Source organism: Daucus carota, chromosome 2, assembly GCF_001625215.2.
Source record: "Daucus carota subsp. sativus chromosome 2, DH1 v3.0, whole genome shotgun sequence".
NCBI lineage: Eukaryota > Viridiplantae > Streptophyta > Magnoliopsida > Apiales > Apiaceae > Daucus > Daucus carota.
Window position 1 is genome coordinate 50,314,265 of NC_030382.2, and position 19,617 is coordinate 50,333,881.

Genomic DNA, 19,617 nt, shown 5'->3' on the forward strand with positions numbered 1-19,617 from the left:
AGAATGTCCTTTCTTTTGACAATTTGAACAGACTACAACCTTATCAGCACTGGTGTTCACTCCCTTACTATACATAGCAGATATCTCATTATCACCAGAACTCTTAAGTACCTCTCTTTGATTTTCTTCTTGCTGTATAAGAGAGCAAGCTGCTTCTACTGTTGGCAAAGGAGTATTCATCAACAATTGACTCCTCAAGGCACTGTATGTTTCATTGAGTCCATTGAGAAAATAGAACAGTTTTGATTCTTCTTTCTGTGTATACAACATATCTAACAGCCTAGTGATTTCAGGTGTAGGATTTGCCAACACTGGAAGCATATTCATGTCCTCAATTTCATCCCAAATACTACTCAAATTTGTGTAGAAATCAACAACACTCATCTTATCTTGATGCACAGTAAACAAATCCTTAGTTAATTTGTATTTTCTCGATCCATTAGTTACCTCAAATCTCTTTTCTAAAATCAGCCAAATCGCTAACATAAAGAAAAAGATACTCTAATAACAGATAGAAGATAACTAGATAATGTGATCATATAGAAATGTTTGTTATACTCTACAATGTATAGCTTGTAGTCTTTATATAGACCAAGCCTTCTGTGCCATCACTTTCAACAAACTGTAACTAACTTTTTCACCAATTTACATTTCAACCCTCACACTTATAGTAAATCACAGAATTAGCACTGCAATAGATATAATTATTATTTTTTCTTCCAAGTTACATATTATTATTATTTATATATTATATAATATTAATATATTTAAAATTAATAATTATATACTGAAAAAATGTTAATGATTTAATTTTGTACAGGGCCTCCTAAACTATTGAGCCGGGCCTGATGCTTAGCTCTCACCGCAAGGAGAGAGGATCGACTACAGCAAGTAGCACAAGTTGCTCGTGAGCTGGGGGCGCCTGATGTTATTGTCATTGCAGCCGATGTTAGTAGAATCGATGACTGTCAACGTATGGTTGATCAAACTATTAATCACTTTGGAAAATGTAAGTCCGTCTCTGGTTGTGCAATGTAAAACTAGAAATTTAGTAGATTGTAAGTTATTAGTGATTGAGTGATTTGGTTATAAATGATTTTTGTAGTGGACCATTTGGTTAATAACGCGGGGATTGTTTCTGTCTGCATGTTCGAGGAAGTGGATGATATGGCAGCTTTCAGATCAGTCATGGTATTTTCCCTTTTGCCCGTAATTTTGTGTCTAAATCATCAAGCATAAATGTGTTACATGCTCATACTTTCGCTGGTCATATAGACCCATGCTTTTGCTGAGCTTTTAATACTCGATGCTAAATTTATGAGAGAAAACACTTATATTGATTTCTATGAGATGTTCTCCTCATTCGTTAGCTAGAAAATAAAAGATAACTGGGTATGTGGCAGGAAATAAACTTTTGGGGGCCGGTTTACATGACTAGATTTGCACTTCCACATCTAAGGAAGAGTAATGGAAAGGTGATTGTAATTTCTTCAGCAAACTGCTGGTTTCCGATGCCTCGGTCCAGCTTCTATAATGTAAGCTATTATTGCTAAACCAACATAGGTTCACATTATCAATAACTTGCATATACTGATTTACATATATGCTTCCATGTATCAACGGTATTACTATAAGATGAGCTTTTTATAGATATCACAGGGTAAGAACTCCATTTGTGATCATCTCTTTATACTTAACATTGTTTGGTATTGTTACAGGCAAGCAAAGCAGCAGTTACACAATTATTCGAGACACTTAGGATCGAGTTTGGGTCTGAGATCAAAGTAACACTCGTTACACCTGGTTTTGTGGAGTCTGAAATGACCCAAGGCAAGGGCTTATTCAAGGGAGGACAACTACAAGTTGACCAGGATTTGGTCAAGGCAAGCACTGTGCTTTCCATATTTACAACTCTCCATTACTAAATATAAGATGTGATACTTGATTAATTGCTTGTGTTGTTCTCTATAGGCTCAGGTGGGGTTAACTCCGGTGATAAGTGTGGTGGGGTGTTCCAAGGCAATAGTGAAGAGCGCGTGCAGGGGAGATCGAAATTTGGTGGAGCCAGCATGGATAAGGATCACCCGCTGGTTGAAGTTGATTTGCCCTGAGATATTAGACATGGTCCTCTGGTTATGTTACATCTCCAAGCCTGGTGCCTCAGCTCATGAGTCATTTAACAAATGGACTGCAGATCTTATCAAGAGAACATAAAGTTTCTCATAGAGTTGCAGCTGTGATCGGAAAAATGAGAAGCTAATAAAGCATGTAATCGTTGAAATTGTGGGCAGTCTCAATGCAGTCTGGACTGCATAGTAAGTTGTGATTGCAAAGCTAATTAACTGAAATTGTGCTTTATATTACTTTTGAGTTACCTATTGAATAAATTTATATTTGCATTGTTGATAATCTTTAATGGTTTGGATCTGTCTATGTTGGTCCTAAGATATCTCTATATACTTTGTTAATTCATGAAATCTAAATTAGGTTGTATATATTTTTATTATTTTCTGGGGTGAGTGAGAGTTGGGGTGAGTGAGAGTGGAACCCAGATGCGCTAGAGTGGAACCCGGATGCCTCGGACGACAGAGAATAAACCCACCACTCTCGCGCACATATAAATTAAAACTTAAATTTTTATTATGTTAATTTCATAAAATAGACGTTCATCTGTCTGTGACAGAAAGTCCACTTCATTATTGCGCAGTGCATGCAGTATTCCAAAGCAAATCACATGGTGTCAACTGTGAGTGATAATATTTTATCATTTATTTGGGCCAAAATCCGTTTGGCATTTGGCCTAAAAAGTAGCTAAATTATGCAAATTATAAGTCAGATATTGGGACCGATAAGGATAGCATAGAGTTCTTGTGTTCTGTAACTCTCTGTATAATACATCTACATTCATCTCTTTGGTGTAGCAAACAACATGAAGGATATCATTCACAAAGTCTTGAACATTTTGCTCCCGGTGACATCAATCATATCGGCAGTTTTTGTAGTACCTCCATTTCTGTTGTTCAAACTTGTGTTCTCCCTGCTGAGAAGGACTTGTTTGATTGAAGATGTTGCTGGTAAAGTAGTGGTTATCACCGGAGCATCTTCAGGCATTGGCGAGGTATTTTATGAATACACGTGTACACGTATTTGTTACTTCTCTATATAATAATAATAATCCTGGAATCGACAAATTTTATATATCTGTCTTTGTTATGCCGGTAATTACAAAATATATCTGAATGAGGGTTGCTTTTATGTTAATGATTCACAATGTAACTTGTTAATTCATGGTTTTAGAAGTTAAAAGAAATTGCGTTTAGGGCCATTTTTCCTAAAACCTCGGAGAAATTATATTCTAGTAGAACTGATATGTATATGGGAGGTAAAATGTGATTTTGATTGCCTTTCAGCATGTAGCATACGAGTATGCAAAAAGAGGGGCGTGTTTAGTCCTTGTTGCCAGAAGAGAAGACCGTCTCCGTATAGTTGCTGATAAGGCGAAGCAGCTCGGGTCTCCTGATGTGCTTGTTGTCAAGGCTGATGTTTCCAATGCTGCAAATTGCAAGAATTTTGTTGATCAGACTATACTCCATTTTCACAAATGTAAGTTCATTTAAAGGCTAAAGCATAACTATCGATTTTAGTTTCATTTTCATGAACCTCAATGCTTAAGAACTAACTCTATGATTTCCAAATAACCCATGCATTTAAAAAAAATGATGATTTTGTAGATTAAAAAAAGGCAGAAAAAAGATCATTAAGTAGATAATAGGTTTAGGCAACTTATTATCTGCAAACCAAAATCAGCACCTCGACACATATTTGTTGGTATAGGAATAGGAAAAAAAAAACATGAATCCCTGTATATATACCACTTACCCGGTGTGATATACGGATTATGTTTGGTTTAGTTTCATCAACTAAAGCGGTCAAATGTAACAGTGGATCACCTGGTGAACAATGCTGGGATTGCTCCTGTTTGCATGTTTGAAGATTACGAGGATGTCTCTGATTACAAATCGGTCATGGTAATTAGTTAAACTGTTGCATCATACTACATACGAATGTCTACACAGCTAATTTATATGTGCATCTTTTGCCAACTTCAAAAGTAATACCAACACTTGTATTGTACAGGATGTTAACTTTTGGGGCTCAGTATACAGCACTCAATTTGCGATTCCACACCTAAAACAGAGCAGAGGAAAAATTATTGTGATAAGTTCCAATGCAGGATGGTACAGTTGTCCGAGATTAAGCATTTACGGTGTAAGGACTGGCCAAATATGATATTCCTAATTTGCTTATCAATATTTCTCCTTTTCTGCTTCGATTTGTACTCTTCAAAGTCTGGCAAATTTATGAGCTGGTAAAACTTTGTGTTCAGGCAACAAAAGCAGCACTAATTAGCTTCTTTGAGACACTGCGAGTCAAGGTGGGATCAGAGATTGGGATAACTATCGTAACTCCTGGTCTGGTTGATTCGGAAATTACAGATACCGAGTTTATGTCAAAGGTAAGTTCTCCAATACTATGGATAAAGAATACACTTAATGTGAAATATGTTGTCGTCAGCCTGTGTTGTAAGGTGTTTGGTCAAGTTCTCTGATGAACTATCACAATCCATAACTCACACACACAAGTCCTATGATCTTGATCTTTCGACCTCTTGTTACTGTAAGGAAAAAAAATATACATCCAGATACAATGTGAGGAACCGTGTTCAGTTGAGTATTTAGAAATAAAAATAATAACTGCCATGATTTCTTAAACTGATGGACAATTAGTTTGATCTGGATATTTGGGGGGTTTTTTCTCTAAAACCTTGTTCGCTCTGATCAGCTTAAAACGAATTTCGTGCCATTGGAGTCTGTGGAAGGGTGCGCCCATGCCATAGTGAACGGGACCAGGCGCGGAGCCAGGTTTATGATGGAACCTGCTTGGCTCAAGCCGTTGTTCTATTGGAAGATCTTCTGTCCAGAGTTGCTGGAGTGGTTTGCTCGTCTTGTTTTAGTTACATGGCCTAGTGAGCCTGGCAAAACAAAACGCAGCTAGGAGTTGATAACGCCAAATCCCGTTCTGGTGCTTCCTCCGCCGTGTACCGGTGTCTTGCGGTGTAGCTGCTGGACGGGTGTCTGCAAAACAACACCGGAGGGGGGTTTGAGTCCCGCGGTGCCTCCGGCGTAAGAATGAGTACAGGCGTCGGAAAATATATAGACGGGAAATGAGCTATCTATGTGTGATGGGTGAAGGTGTATGGCTGCTGTGTATGATGGCTTAGAGTGTGTGAGAAATATGAGAGTGTGGAGAAGAAGATCCTTAAGCCTCTCATCCTTGGTCTATTTATAGGCCAAGGATTAGGGTTTAAGGATGTGTACCTTGGATCCTGCTGTCCATCTGTAGGGCTTGGATGCTTAACACTTGTCCAGGTGTCAGCTAAGGAATAGTATTTTGGAGTGTTATGAGGTTTGTCTTCATAGTGTCAGTAGCTGGCATTGGGTATTGTCCTTGTCATGTCAGACTGCAACTTGTTCAGGTGTCGGCTTGGACTCTTGTGTCCCGGTCCGGGGGAAGGATGGATAGGTTGCGTCTGGGTCCTGGATCATCTCCGGGGTCCGAGATCATCTCCAAGGTCCGGGATCGTCTCCTGGTTCTGAGATCATCTCCTGGGTCCGGGACCATATCCGGGTCATATCGTGCTCGGGTCCGGATTAAGCCAATCCAGAGTCCGGGTTAAGCCAATCCTTTTCATGTTAGAATGTGGCTTGTTCAGGTGTCGGCTTGGACTCTTGTGTCCCGGTCCGGGAGAAGAGTGGATAGGTTGTGTTTGGGTCCGGGACCATCTCCTGGGTCCGGGATCGTCTCCTGGGTCCGGGATCATCTCCGGGTCATATCGTGCTCGGGTCCGGATTAAGCCAATCCAGGGTCCAGATTAAGCCAATCCGGGTTATACCCTATCATTCACTACACCATAAAAGGCTTATAGCAACGTGGAGAAACCATTGCCCAAAGTTCTATATATGTTGCAATAGGTTCTATAGCAACAAAAGTGCCAAATTTTGGCGTTGCATCTGACCGCGTTGCAATTGGTGGATTTAGCAACAAATATATCCCCATACAACAATGAAATTATTTTATTGCAATAAATCGATATAGCAACAAATGTTTGTCTACAGCAACGCATACCTTGTATTGCATTAGCTTAATTTTGTTTCATTTGTATGACTTTAAGGCAACAAATATTAGACCAATTGCAATGAATTTTAACCAAGATATAGCAATGATTTTGCCCATATTGTAATATTTTTATACATTTTTTTGCAACAGATTTCGATGCAATAGCAACAAATTTTTAAAATAAAATGAAAAGATCATTACTGCAAATACAAATAGCCAGGCATACATAGCCACAAATTTCAATTGTCTATTCAGAATCCCAATTAGCATCAAGCAGCCAACAATCCAAAAGCGGTACCATGACCTTTACAAAGTCTTACAAACCATTCCAAATCTAAGTCGCATACATAGTTAGTCAATAAATTCTAAGGCATAATCTAAATAAAAGTATGTAGTCTAGACAGAGATAATTAAAACTAATTAATTTAAGAAGACTGTCATCCTTGTATTTACTTTTCTTCAAATTTCAAGAACATAACACTGTTGCCTCATTATTCTTTTCTTCGTTCTCATATATGCATGCATTATAGTCAGGCTTTGTTGCTGGGATTCTGCGAGACCTTTGAAATGCCAGGCTTTGCTATTGGGATTCAACCGCGACCAATGTAGTTGCAGCTAATGTTTTTTCCCTACTATTGTGATGTTTCCTTTAAGAACCTGCATATCACGAAAATCAAAAATGAGATAAGCAAGACATGAAGCAACTTGTGTTTGTAACAAATAAATGTACTTGAGTTGTGGTTCAGCAAATTTAAAAATTCCTAAATTAAATAGAAATGGCAACCTATCATATACAGGTTTACAGATGGGCCTATCAAAGAAAGGTTGTCACCTTGATCAGTTATGACCTTCAGTGAAAAAGAACTTAAACTACTACAATTTGGAGCAATAAGAGATGTCTGAGGTAGAGCAAAGAAAACAACGCCAATCATCACATAAGTTGTCTTAGTCATCGACCAATTAAATTAAATTATAACAATGCTTTAATCTATAGTTGACAATTAGATTAAAAATTGATTAAGTGAGAAAAAGATATACAAGCCAATCTCTAAGCATGGAAGTATATTCTGCAATCTATATTACATAATTAATGTGATGCAAGTCTGAGAAATTTAGAAGCAGACTTGCTCGCTTGACATGTAGGACACTAACCAGCAACGATGATTCCATGCACGATAATTCATTTTAGACTTCTACAAGATATAGAAGACAGAATTAGCATAATGCAACATTTTGTCAGCAACCACGGCTTTTAAAAATCAACAAGCTTAAATCTTCTAGAGTTTATTAGGCTTCTTATTTCTCCCCCAAAGCTAAATGCTTACTTTTATTCAACTTCTATTGTTACTGTTTGTTCAATGCTTTTTCTGGGAGTTTCTACATAGATAAAGTACATAGCCCCCTATACCTCCGTCCAGAACTAATTTCCTATGGGCGTGTGATTAGAAAATTAACTCTTCTTCCTAAAGATATATAATTGAGGTTAAGTGATCAAATACATTTGACAAAGGAGCCTCTTTGGTATAGATATGTAGGAAGGATATCATGTAGTAATCTAATACAAAAAGAAAAGTATCGCCAATCCTTTTACCTATAACTTAAATTTCAGGATATGTAATAATATATAAATATATTATAATGGAAATAACCCTAGTTCAACTCTGAACTAGAAACAAACCTCTGCTATTAATTTCACCAAATCAGAATTCGTTCTCCACAATCTCTTGCAGATTTAAACAATTTCCAGAAATCTTCTTAATCACCCATCGCCTATTAATTATAAAAAAAAGATGTAAAAGAGGACTAACCTATCATACTCAGTGATACAAGTGTGTGTGTCTACACACAAACATTCTCGTAAAAGATACTATGGCCATGAATGCTTCAAAGCATGTGCCGGGCCATCTAGAAGAGTTCCAATGCGGCTGTGTAATAAGTGTTGCACAATGTGCACAATAGCTGTCTTTTGTAACAGTGTGATTGCTGAGACACTCGGCAATTGGCATCCATCCCGCATGGCATGATTCGTAAATAACGGTGTCCTGATATATTTTATTGGGTTCAAATTTTTAACTGTATTGCATAAGAAAAAAAAAACAAGTAAAAATACATAGCTATAAAGTTTCTTTGGCACACGATTAGATACGTGTATGTTGTGTGTAGAATATTTCTAATTTCAACAAAAAATATGCACAAATTTTTACTCAGAAATTTCTACAGATAAAGTACGGATCAAACAGAACTATGTATTGTAAAAGGTCACATCTCAAATAGATCTGATAAAAGAAAGCATACCTTATCGATACCCATGGACTTCATGAGAAGGACAACTCCATCAACAGGATTCTTAGAAATTTCAGCATTTGAGAACTTGTGAAAGTTGTTGAACATGGTAGAAGAATAGAGGCAATAACAGTGGCCAGGCCCTGTTCTTCCAGCTCTCCCAGCACGTTGTGCAGCAGATGCTTTACTTATCCACTGTACATTATATGTTTCCATTCCATTTGTAGAATCGTACATCTTCACATTTTCTCTTCCGGTGTCCACCACATACTTTGTACCTGGAATGGTTAAAGAGGTCTCAGCAACATTTGTGGCAATAACTACTAGGCTCTCTCCATCGTTCACCTTGTTAAATACTTGAAGCTGAGCAGATGCAGGAAGCATTGCATATAGAGGCATAACACGCATTGGGCTCACAGGGGGGATATCAGATTCGTGCTCCAGTCTCTCTGTAGAAGTAACAAAATCAGTATTGTCTTTCTTGCCCAATAGCTATAATAACAAAAGCATATATAAGAGGACTAACCTATCGGGCCAACAATTAAACTTTAAAAAAATAATTAAATAAAACATTATGCATCAATTTAACATCAATAACAACAATCACTCATGAAAACATTATACCACATATAAATCCAAAAATCTGTCCAACCAAATAAACAATCTCATAATTCAAAATTCAGGAAATTAAGACTTGTAAGATACAAATTATATACCTTAGAAGCAAGAAGAAGATAATTTAAGTGCACCCACTTCTAGTCAAGCCTTCCCCCAAAATTTAGCTAGAACCCTAGATTTGCAATATGACATATTTAGGTTTTACATTCAAGCTTAATTATTCAAGCTTCGGTGTTCTTCAATCTTGAAAGTTCAAGCTTTAGTCTTCGATTTTGAAAATTAACAAATTAACAAGCCCTGATTAACAAATTAACAAGCCTTGATTGAATCTCTAATCAACAAAGAAGCACTAATTGAAACACCCATTTCGATTTATGAAAAAATAAAACATCGATTGAAGGAGTAAAATTGATTTGGGGAAGAAAATCGACTATGCAGTTCGGTTATTTACCTACGAGATTAAATGTTGTTCGAGCAATTGAGTGGGTTCTGCGAGCTTGAATCTTCGATCTCGAGACTTTCTCTAGCTTGAATCTCCCAGACTATTCCCCTCATTCTCGCGCGCTTGTATTCGCCTGAGTGCTGAGCTTCGATCTTCAGACAATAATGTATGCAATAATATAATAAGTAATAAGTAATAACATTAGTAATGATAATGTATGTGTGTTGGCTGGGGTGGAAAGCCCGGAAAAAAAAATGAAAAAACCCGCTTATGTTTAGAACCGAGAAATTTTTGGGCCCAAAATTTTGAACTTTATTGCAACAATTATAGAAACTCGTTGCAGCTGCTATAGATTTTTGAAATAATTACACTCATTTGTAACATTTTTTAAAAATATTGCAACAGCTATAGGTCTGTCAAAATTTGTTAAGAAACAGCAACGATTTATAAACAAATTTCTGACTTGGCGTTACTATAGCCCTTTTATGGTGTAGTGATTTGCCCCCCACTCCCTTATACAGATTTTCTGTGTGAGGGAGTTGAGTGTATTGTCTAGTCCGAGCTGATTGCGGAGAAGGTGGAGTTTTTCATTTGCCCCCCTGTCCGGGCTAACCTGGACAAGGTGGAATTTTTGCTTTTGCGCCTCTATCCCGGTTAATCCGGTATTAGGCGAAGAATCCTGCTTTTGCTCCTCTGCCCGGTTGACCCGGACTAGGTGTGAAATCTTGCTCACCTATCCAGGTGGATCCAGACATGGTGTGAAATTTTGCTTTTGCCCCCCTGTCCGGACCGATCTGGACGAAGTGGTGGGATTCTGCTTTTTGCCCCCCGTCTGGGTTGATCAGGGTAGGATGTGAGATTTGGCTTTTTATCCCTCGGCCTGGGTTGATCCGGACAAGAGGTGAGTCTGGACGAGATTGCTCGGCATGAGTCCGGACGGGATTGCTCGGCATGAGTCCGGACGGGATTGCTCGGCATGAGTCCGGGTGATTGCTTTTTTTTTTCTTTTTTTTTTTTTTTTTTTTTGCCTTAGAAAATTTTTTCCAAGTAAGATAGCTCATAATTGAACCGGGGTACTCAAAATTGAACCGGGGTAGCTTTTGCTTTTTTACCTTAGAAAATTTTTCTAAGTAAGAGATAGGTCATAACTGGACCGGGGTAGCTTTTGCTTTTTTGCCTTCAAAAATTTTTCGAAAATTTTTTCTAAGTAAGAGATAGGTCATAACTGGACCGGAGTAGCTTTTTGTTTGTTTGCCTTAGAAAATTTTTTCCAAGTAAGATAGCTCATGATTGAACCGGGGTACTCGGGTTCTCAAAATTGAACCGGGGTAGCTTTTGCTTTTTGCCTTGGAAATTTTTTCCAAGTAAGAGATAGGTCATAACTGGACCGGGGTAGCTTTTTGTTTGTTTGCCTTAGAAAAATTTTTCCAAGTAAGATAGCTCATGATTGAACCGGGGTACTCGGGTTCTCAAAATTGAACCGGGGTAGCTTTTGCTTTTTGCCTTGGAAAATAATTTTTCCAAGTAAGAGATATGTCATAACTGGACCGGGGTGGCTTTTTGTTTGTTTGCCTTAGAAAAATTTTCGAAAAATTTTTCTAAGTAAGAGATAGGTCATAACTGGACCGGGGTAGCTTTTGCTTTTTTGCCTTCAAAAATTTTTCGAAAAATTTTTCTAAGTAAGAGATAGGTCATAACTAGACCGGGGTAGCTTTTTGTTTGTTTGCCTTATAAAAATTTTCGAAAAATTTTTCTAAGTAAGAGATAGGTCATAACTGGACCGGGGTAGCTTTTGCTTTTTTGCCTTCAAAAATTTTTCGAAAAATTTTTCTAAGTAAGAGATAGGTCATAACTGGACCGGGGTAGCTTTTAGTTTGTTTGCCTTAGAAAAATTTTTCCAAGTAAGATAGCTCATGATTGAACCGGGGTACTCGGGTTCTCAAAATTGAACCGGGGTAGCTTTTGCTTTTTGCCTTGGAAAATTTTTCCAAGTAAGAAATAGATCATGATTGAACCCGGGTAGCTTTTTGTTTGTTTGCCTTGGAAAATAATTTTTCCAAGTAGGAGATATGTCATAACTGGACCGGGGTAGCTTTTTGTTTGTTTGCCTTAGAAAAATTTTTCCAAGTAAGATAGCTCATGATTGAACCGGGGTACTCGGGTTCTCAAAATTGAACCGGGGTAGCTTTTGCCTTTTGCCTTGGAAAATTTTTCCAAGTACGAGATAGATAATGATTGAACCCGGGTAGCTTTTTGTTTGTTTGCCTTGGAAAATAATTTTTCCAAGTAAGAGATATGTCATAACTGGACCGGGGTAGCTTTTTGTTTGTTTGCCTTAGAAAAATTTTTCCAAGTAAGATAGCTCATGATTGAACCGGGGTACTCAAAATTGAACCGGGGTAGCTTTTGCTTTTTTACCTTAGAAAATTTTTCTAAGTAAGAGATAGGTCATAACTGGACCGGGGTAGCTTTTGCTTTTTTGCCTTCAAAAATTTTTCGAAAAATTTTTCTAAGTAAGAGATAGGTCATAACTAGACCGGGGTAGCTTTTTGTTTGTTTGCCTTAGAAAAATTTTCGAAAAATTTTTCTAAGTAAGAGATAGGTCATAACTGGACCGGGGTAGCTTTTGCTTTTTTGCCTTCAAAAATTTTTCGAAAAATTTTTCTAAGTAAGAGATAGGTCATAACTGGACCGGGGTAGCTTTTAGTTTGTTTGCCTTAGAAAAATTTTTCCAAGTAAGATAGCTCATGATTGAACCGGGGTACTCGGGTTCTCAAAATTGAACCGGGGTAGCTTTTGCTTTTTGCCTTGGAAAATTTTTCCAAGTAAGAGATAGATCATGATTGAACCCGGGTAGCTTTTTGTTTGTTTGCCTTGGAAAATAATTTTTCCAAGTAAGAGATATGTCATAACTGGACCGGGGTAGCTTTTTGTTTGTTTGCCTTAGAAAAATTTTTCCAAGTAAGATAGCTCATGATTGAACCGGGGTACTCGGGTTCTCAAAATTGAACCGGGGTAGCTTTTGCATTTTGCTTTGGAAAATTTTTCCAAGTAAGAGATAGATAATGATTGAACCCGGGTAGCTTTTTGTTTGTTTGCCTTGGAAAATAATTTTTCCAAGTAAGAGATATGTCATAACTGGACCGGGGTAGCTTTTTGTTTGTTTGCTTTAGAAAAATTTTCGAAAAATTTTTCTAAGTAAGAGATAGGTCATAACTGGACCGGGGTAGCTTTTGCTTTTTTGCCTTCAAAAATTTTTCGAAAAATTTTTCTAAGTAAGAGATAGGTCATAACTGGACCGGGGTAGCTTTTTGTTTGTTTGCCTTAGGAAAATTTTTCCAAGTAAGATAGCTCATGATTGAACCGGGGTACTCGGGTTCTCAAAATTGAACCGGGGTAGCTTTTGATTTTTGCCTTGGAAAATTTTTCCAAGTAAGAGATAGATCATGATTGAACCCGGGTAGCTTTTTGTTTGTTTGCCTTGGAAAATAATTTTTCCAAGTAAGAGATATGTCATAACTGGACCGGGGTAGCTTTTTGTTTGTTTGCCTTAGAAAAATTTTTCCAAGTAAGATAGCTCATGATTGAACCGGGGTACTCGGGTTCTCAAAATTGAACCGGGGTAGCTTTTGCATTTTGCCTTGGAAAATTTTTCCAAGTAAGAGATAGATCATGATTGAACCCGGGTAGCTTTTTGTTTGTTTGCCTTGGAAAATAATTTTTCCAAGTAAGAGATATGTTATAACTGGACCGGGGTAGCTTTTTGTTTGTTTGCCTTAGAAAAATTTTCGAAAAATTTTTCTAAGTAAGAGATAACTGAAAAGTGAACCCGGGTAGCTTTTGGTTGTTTGTCTTAGAAATTTTTTTCCAAGTATGATTGCTTGGTCCGGACTCATTATTGAATCAGGGCTAGTATGATTGCGTAGTCCGGACTCATCTAAGTCAGGACTAGTATGGTTGCTTAGAAAAACTTCTTGCTGATTGCTTCTTGAAGACATCTCATATAAGCCGAGAGTGCCTCATTATCATACTCCCGTACCCGGAGTCCCTTCTAACTTTCTTCTACAGCTCATGGATCATGTCCCATAGATTGTTCTGATACTCGTTATTCTCATGGTCTTAGATCAGCTCTTGGGTTGACTCATTCCTAGATCATTTGGAGCGGGACTTGCTCATGAGCCTTTCTTCTTATAACTGGATCCTTCTTTGAATTTTTTGCTCTAGCTTTTCTTCTTCTTCTCTCCGGATGTGTTCTTTTTTTTTTTGGCCAGGATCTTTCGCCTTGTGGCATCACTTTCTCTCTGCTTCTTTTTCCTTACTTTGTCACCAATCCGGTCAAAGACGGAACCCCGGGATTGGCGGGAATTTTCAAAGTCTTCAGAATCAGGAATCAACCTGGGTCCTTTGAGGTTCTCGGCTCGTTGTTCCTGGTATAACCGGATTGCTTCGGCCAACTCTATGTTGGTTAGATATGTAACATGGTCTGCGGTCACCGGGACATCGATGCACTTTAACTGGTTCATTTCAATTGTGACCCGGGCATCGTCTAGGTTGATCCGGGTCTCTTCTGGATTGATCCCGGTCAAGAGTGGTTTGGAGATGAGATCCTGATGTGGATTGTCCTGGTCCACCGGGTTGAACTGCTCGGATCGGGTTGATTGGGTTTGGGTTTTTCCACCCCTTGTCATGATTATAGTGAACAACTCAAACAAGAACTACCCAGGGAGTATGCTTGCTTTTTGGTGAAAGTGTATGTGTGCAGTATAGACAGTAGTGGAATGATAGAAATAGTGTAAGCAGATAGTCAACTTACTACTTCAAGAAATGCTAGAAATAGTTAAATGACAAAGGTGTAAGGGACTACAGGACAAGGTGTCTTGATGTACTACAGACAAATTTAGGGTTCTTCTAGACAGGGTTTGCTAACATGCACACAACAAAGAGAATCATGGCTGAGAGGGTTTTGAAAGATTTGAGTGCGTTTTGAAGCTTACATGGTTGAATCGGGACTCTCTTTTCGGGAGTTTGCTGATGAAGATGAGTCCAGTGGCACCGTGACCACAGGACGGAGAATACAACCTCCCCCTCCTTCTAGCGCCAAATGATAACGCCAAATCCCGTTCTGGTGCTTCCTCCGCCGTGTACCGGTGTCTTGCGGTGTAGCTGCTGGACGGGTGTCTGCAAAACAACACCGGAGGGGGGTTTGAGTCCCGCGGTGCCTCCGGCGTAAGAATGAGTACAGGCGTCGGAAAATATATAGACGGGAAATGAGCTATCTATGTGTGATGGGTGAAGGTGTATGGCTGCTGTGTATGATGGCTTAGAGTGTGTGAGAAATATGAGAGTGTGGAGAAGAAGATCCTTAAGCCTCTCATCCTTGGTCTATTTATAGGCCAAGGATTAGGGTTTAAGGATGTGTACCTTGGATCCTGCTGTCCATCTGTAGGGCTTGGATGCTTAACACTTGTCCAGGTGTCAGCTAAGGAATAGTATTTTGGAGTGTTATGAGGTTTGTCTTCATAGTGTCAGTAGCTGGCATTGGGTATTGTCCTTGTCATGTCAGACTGCAACTTGTTCAGGTGTCGGCTTGGACTCTTGTGTCCCGGTCCGGGGGAAGGATGGATAGGTTGCGTCTGGGTCCTGGATCATCTCCGGGGTCCGAGATCATCTCCAAGGTCCGGGATCGTCTCCTGGTTCTGAGATCATCTCCTGGGTCCGGGACCATATCCGGGTCATATCGTGCTCGGGTCCGGATTAAGCCAATCCAGAGTCCGGGTTAAGCCAATCCTTTTCATGTTAGAATGTGGCTTGTTCAGGTGTCGGCTTGGACTCTTGTGTCCCGGTCCGGGAGAAGAGTGGATAGGTTGTGTTTGGGTCCGGGACCATCTCCTGGGTCCGGGATCGTCTCCTGGGTCCGGGATCATCTCCGGGTCATATCGTGCTCGGGTCCGGATTAAGCCAATCCAGGGTCCAGATTAAGCCAATCCGGGTTATACCCTATCAGGAGTCTGACATTTACTACTTCGTCAATAATTTGGAACAATGTGCTTGTATGCCTTATCATTCGGCTATTTTAAAATGATAGCACACATTATCATTTCCGATTTAATTATGTTCGTCGTCGTTGTTTAACAATCCAAGGTACGAAGTAGCAATAAAGAGATTTTACGGAGTACTAACATTTACACGAGCTGATTTTACTACGAGTATGCAAGAATGTTCCTTCAGGCATCCGCTCTTCGAAGATTTCTCAACTATAAAGCGTACAGAGGCTCTTTGAAAAATTAAGTCTATCTCTTTTTTTTTTTTAAACATAATAGGCTCTTAATTTATGTATATATAATATTTATTTTATTTTCAATTTCTAGCTTACACTTAAATAAAAATAAGAAACAAATCTAATAAAAAAGGGTGTGGAATTGAAAGATCATTTAATATTTTAAATTACTAGAAATTATATATTTTCTTTTTAAAAAAAAATTAATTTAAAAACTTTTTAGACGGTCTAGCATGAAATATGTTCAAATTATTAAATGGACTCCAGATAAGGGAAAACACAAAAATCTGGAACTATCAAGAGAAAGATAGGCAACCTCAGCACTACTATTACATGCATACGTGTCGCGTAAATAGCATGCCAGGTGCCACTTGAGATCATTTCCTCGTATTGCATGCTTATCAATCCGTGAGTACAAAGATGTATATAATAATCGCATACACTTCTGGTATGAATCAATTGAAACTGTTCAAGTTGTTTGTATTTAGTATTACAGATCAACAAGAACGCCATGGAATTGATAAACGGATTCTTGAACTTGGTTGCACCTCCATCCACTTTCCTTACCCTCTTGTTTTTCTTACCTCCATATGCCGTTTTCAAGTACTTCTTCTCTTTCTTCCGCTCTTTCTTCGCCGAGAATATCGCCGGAAACGTCGTTCTCATCACCGGTGCTTCTTCTGGCATAGGAGAGGTACGTATCAACTACTTAACCTATGCATGCTTATATTTTTTAGTGTCCATTTGGCCGTACCGTGCTGGTAACAAATATATTCAGAAATTAGATAATTGGTTTGATAATTTTTTTAATATTTATATATTTTTAATTATAATTTTGAAAGATAATATTTTTAGTGAGGTCTGGTGATAAAATATCTTAAAGCAGGAGCCTTTGGAGAAACTTTTTTTCTTAAAACAAATTTTTAACAAAAACTTGTTTTACAAAACAATTTCGCTGTTTTTAAATTTACCAAAACTGTGGTGTCCGCCACACTAATAACAAACGGGTTCGAATATATCCGTATTGATGCATTCTTTATTAAAAATCATTTAAATGGACCAAATTTGGTTTCACTCTTTTGTATTTGCATGTATATATGTAGCATCTAGCATATGAATATGCAAGCCACGGGGCATGCTTAGCTCTTGCAGCGAGGAGGGTGGATCAGCTAGAGCAAGTAGCAGCAGCAGCCCGCGAACTCGGGGCTCCGGATGTCATTGTAATTGCTGCTGATGTTTCTAAGATTGATGATTGCAAGCGTATGGTTGATCAAACCGTTGATCACTTTGGAAGATGTAAGTGCCGGCTTCTCTTGAAATTCTACAATTCTATATATATATATATGTATGAGTATGATTGATACTTATCAAGTTTCGGATGGTTGTTGTAGTGGATCACTTGGTGAACAATGCTGGAATTTCTTCGGTGTGTATGTTCGAAGAAGTTGATGATATGGAAGCTTTTAGATCAGTCATGGTATGGTAGTATAGTTCTTGTCACTAGCTTATTACTGTGTTAGCTAATTATTATTGTTTCCTTTAAGTTGTTCCCATTTGGTTACCCTCTTGCTTATCTTGGCTCTAGCGTTTGTTAAAATGCATGTTTTTAGTTAGCCGTATCCTCTGTACTTGTCTCTGGTTATGAAAAGCGTAGATTCCTGGCAACTCCAATACAAAAAGAACTATTTAACCTGATGGTTGATAGTGAAACTGCGGTTTTCTCTCAGGAAACAAACTTTTGGGGGACGGTTTACACAACTCGATTTGCTGTTCCTCATTTAAGAAATAGCCGAGGAAGGGTTGTTGTGATCTCTTCAGGGGCCTCTTGGTTTCCTATGCCCAGGTGTAGCTTTTACAATGTAAGTAGTCTTTGGATCAGTTACTTGATCAGAATTTTCCTGTGTATCTTACTGCTACAAGTATTGTCCCAATTTTGCTGTATTTTATCTGAACTACAGTTTATAGTGTTGGGTATTTCTTGGGAATAACAAATAGTATAGACATTTACTTCTGGATCATGAAGGATTTAAATAACTAACCCCCTACGTTTTAGTTTTCTAAAGATACATTCCTAATGAGTCTTAGCTTCTTACAGGCAAGCAAAGCTGCAGTAGCACAATTCTTTGACACGTTGAGGATCGAGTTTGGTTCAGATGTCAAAGTAACAATTGTGACACCAGGTTTTATAGAGTCTGAAATGATTCAGGGAAAATTCCTGTTCAAGGGAGGTAAAATGGAATTTGACCCAGATATGCGCGATGTAAGTTCTGTTTCATTTATATTGGTAACTTTTAAGTCTATCGTCTGATATCTGAGAATAAACATCAGAACCTAATCTAAAAATTTGCTGGAACCGCACAAAGTTGTACTTTTGATAGTCAAGCAAAAATATATATTTGAGATTTGGAGCAGGCTGATTGTGTGAATTGCAAAGATGTAGATAATGTTTGTGTTTATGTTCGTACATTTACAGGCTCAGGCAGGTTTAGTGCCAGTAAGAAGTGTAGTAGCCTGTGCCAAGACGATAGTCAAAAGTGCGCGCAGGGGAGACAGATACTTGGTGGAACCAGCATGGTTTAGGGTCAGCCACTGGTTAAAAACATTTTGCCCAGAGATTCTAGACGTGATTGTGTGGCTCCAATACATCACCAAACCAGGGGCATCACCTCATGAGTCGTTCAATAAGAAGATAATGGATCTTCTCCCCGGAGCCAGGGCTCTCTATGGAGGGGCTGCTGAGCCACCAGCTAACCTCAAAGCTGAGTAGGCTCTCTACGGAAGGGCGGGCTGCTGAGCCACCAGTTGACCTCCAAGCTGATTAGACTGTCTTGTAATATATTTTCGTTTCTTTGCTTTTAGTTGGCTGTTTTAGTGAATAATGTCAGATCTTTTGGTCTGTGGGATTGTGGACTTGTTTATGTACCGTTTTATAGTCTTCCTACTAGATGTTTCTCCGTTAATAATTATAAATCATCCTGAAACCGAAAAAAGTGTGCAAGTGCATAAGTTCCTCACTGTCTGGCCTGGCTTATATTGAAGTCGGAAAAAGATGGAACTGCTAGTTTGTGCAAAAATAGGTGAGGTGCACGAAGGTTCTAAGTCGGCTGTTACGATGCACCTTGAAGTAATTGATAGAAATCTGATATTTGTGAAGGGCTATAAACTAAATAAGAAACTCTTTACTTTATGCTGGAAGGTGGTTTTATTCGACTAGGAATGGTATTAGCAAAAGCTCAAAAGGGTGCGAGTTGGTAGAGGGGGGCGACAAAATATAATGCGAAATGGGACGCGGAGTTTGAGAAGTTATTCAGGGCGATCTGGTGTGGTGGTGGCCAACAGAGTAACAGATCTGATGTGCATTAAACGTGATGAAAGCATTTAGGGACAGTAAAATGAGGACACAGAGATCTAATTAAAGAAGAAGCATTTGTTTTGAGCTCTAAATTAAATTGCGTTCTCATGTCAATTGAACTGGAAGAGCAAAACTGCAATAGCTCATTATGCGTAGCAATAGGCTTCGCTTGTACAACTGCCTTCCCAGCCGTTGCAAACACTGAGCGAGAACGGCAACAAGTGCACAAACAATGTCCTTGCGCGGGGATGCGATTCGCCAAGCTGGGGCAAACAAAGCCGCCCTGCCCTGCCAATCACGATGGTTCCTTTCATTCTTGAACAATGTTTCCAGCCTTCCGGGCCTATACATAATTCTGTTTCTAACTATGGCAATAGCTAACCATAATGTTGAGTTGTGATATTTATAAATAAAAACTTGATAATCAAAGAAATACTGTTGCTTAAACATGTAATTCTAACATAGGCG

The 19,617-nt window shown here is 38.6% G+C and overlaps 3 protein-coding genes and 1 long non-coding RNA gene across 4 annotated transcripts; 3 read left to right on the plus strand and 1 right to left on the minus strand.

Moving 5' to 3' along the window:
- The first annotated feature begins 869 nt into the window (after nt 1-869).
- On the plus strand, nt 870-2,320 carry LOC108207714 (11-beta-hydroxysteroid dehydrogenase A-like). Its single transcript, XM_017378146.2, has 5 exons — nt 870-1,009; nt 1,106-1,191; nt 1,404-1,535; nt 1,719-1,883; nt 1,972-2,320. The coding sequence occupies exons 1-5, from the start codon at nt 976-978 to the stop codon at nt 2,212-2,214; spliced, it is 660 nt and encodes a 219-aa protein (XP_017233635.2). The 5' UTR covers nt 870-975; the 3' UTR covers nt 2,215-2,320.
- On the plus strand, nt 2,167-15,723 carry LOC108207945 (11-beta-hydroxysteroid dehydrogenase A-like). The gene is made up of 8 exons (XM_017378395.2): nt 2,167-2,315; nt 2,922-3,118; nt 3,411-3,603; nt 3,943-4,028; nt 4,138-4,269; nt 4,388-4,516; nt 4,843-5,053; nt 15,523-15,723. Coding segments are annotated over exons 1-8 (969 nt in total). The 5' UTR covers nt 2,167-2,296; the 3' UTR covers nt 15,525-15,723.
- LOC135150810 (uncharacterized) lies at nt 6,385-9,668 on the minus strand. Its single transcript, XR_010289121.1, has 3 exons — nt 9,530-9,668; nt 7,986-8,909; nt 6,385-6,834 (listed from the first exon to the last, which is right to left on the minus strand). It is a non-coding gene; the product is annotated as an uncharacterized LOC135150810 (long non-coding RNA).
- Nucleotides 15,724-16,212: 489 nt separating the features above from the next.
- LOC108208389 (11-beta-hydroxysteroid dehydrogenase A-like) lies at nt 16,213-18,795 on the plus strand. The gene is made up of 6 exons (XM_017378922.2): nt 16,213-16,491; nt 16,901-17,093; nt 17,189-17,274; nt 17,525-17,656; nt 17,893-18,057; nt 18,271-18,795. The coding sequence occupies exons 1-6, from the start codon at nt 16,309-16,311 to the stop codon at nt 18,562-18,564; spliced, it is 1,053 nt and encodes a 350-aa protein (XP_017234411.1). The 5' UTR covers nt 16,213-16,308; the 3' UTR covers nt 18,565-18,795.
- Nucleotides 18,796-19,617: the final 822 nt, after the last annotated feature.

Excerpts from the sequence above, each read along its gene's own strand:
- LOC108207714 (XM_017378146.2), top strand. The coding sequence starts at position 976 with ATGGTTGATCAAACTATTAATCACTTTGGAAAAT. Across the intron at positions 1,536-1,718 it reads CTCGGTCCAGCTTCTATAAT|GCAAGCAAAGCAGCAGTTAC; the intron begins GTAAGCTATTAT and ends GTATTGTTACAG. Across the intron at positions 1,884-1,971 it reads TTGACCAGGATTTGGTCAAG|GCTCAGGTGGGGTTAACTCC; the intron begins GCAAGCACTGTG and ends TGTTCTCTATAG.
- LOC108207945 (XM_017378395.2), top strand. Across the intron at positions 3,119-3,410 it reads CATCTTCAGGCATTGGCGAG|CATGTAGCATACGAGTATGC; the intron begins GTATTTTATGAA and ends ATTGCCTTTCAG. Across the intron at positions 3,604-3,942 it reads TATACTCCATTTTCACAAAT|TGGATCACCTGGTGAACAAT; the intron begins GTAAGTTCATTT and ends CAAATGTAACAG.
- LOC108208389 (XM_017378922.2), top strand. The coding sequence starts at position 16,309 with ATGGAATTGATAAACGGATTCTTGAACTTGGTTGCACCTCCATCCACT. Across the intron at positions 17,094-17,188 it reads CGTTGATCACTTTGGAAGAT|TGGATCACTTGGTGAACAAT; the intron begins GTAAGTGCCGGC and ends TGGTTGTTGTAG. Across the intron at positions 17,657-17,892 it reads CCAGGTGTAGCTTTTACAAT|GCAAGCAAAGCTGCAGTAGC; the intron begins GTAAGTAGTCTT and ends AGCTTCTTACAG.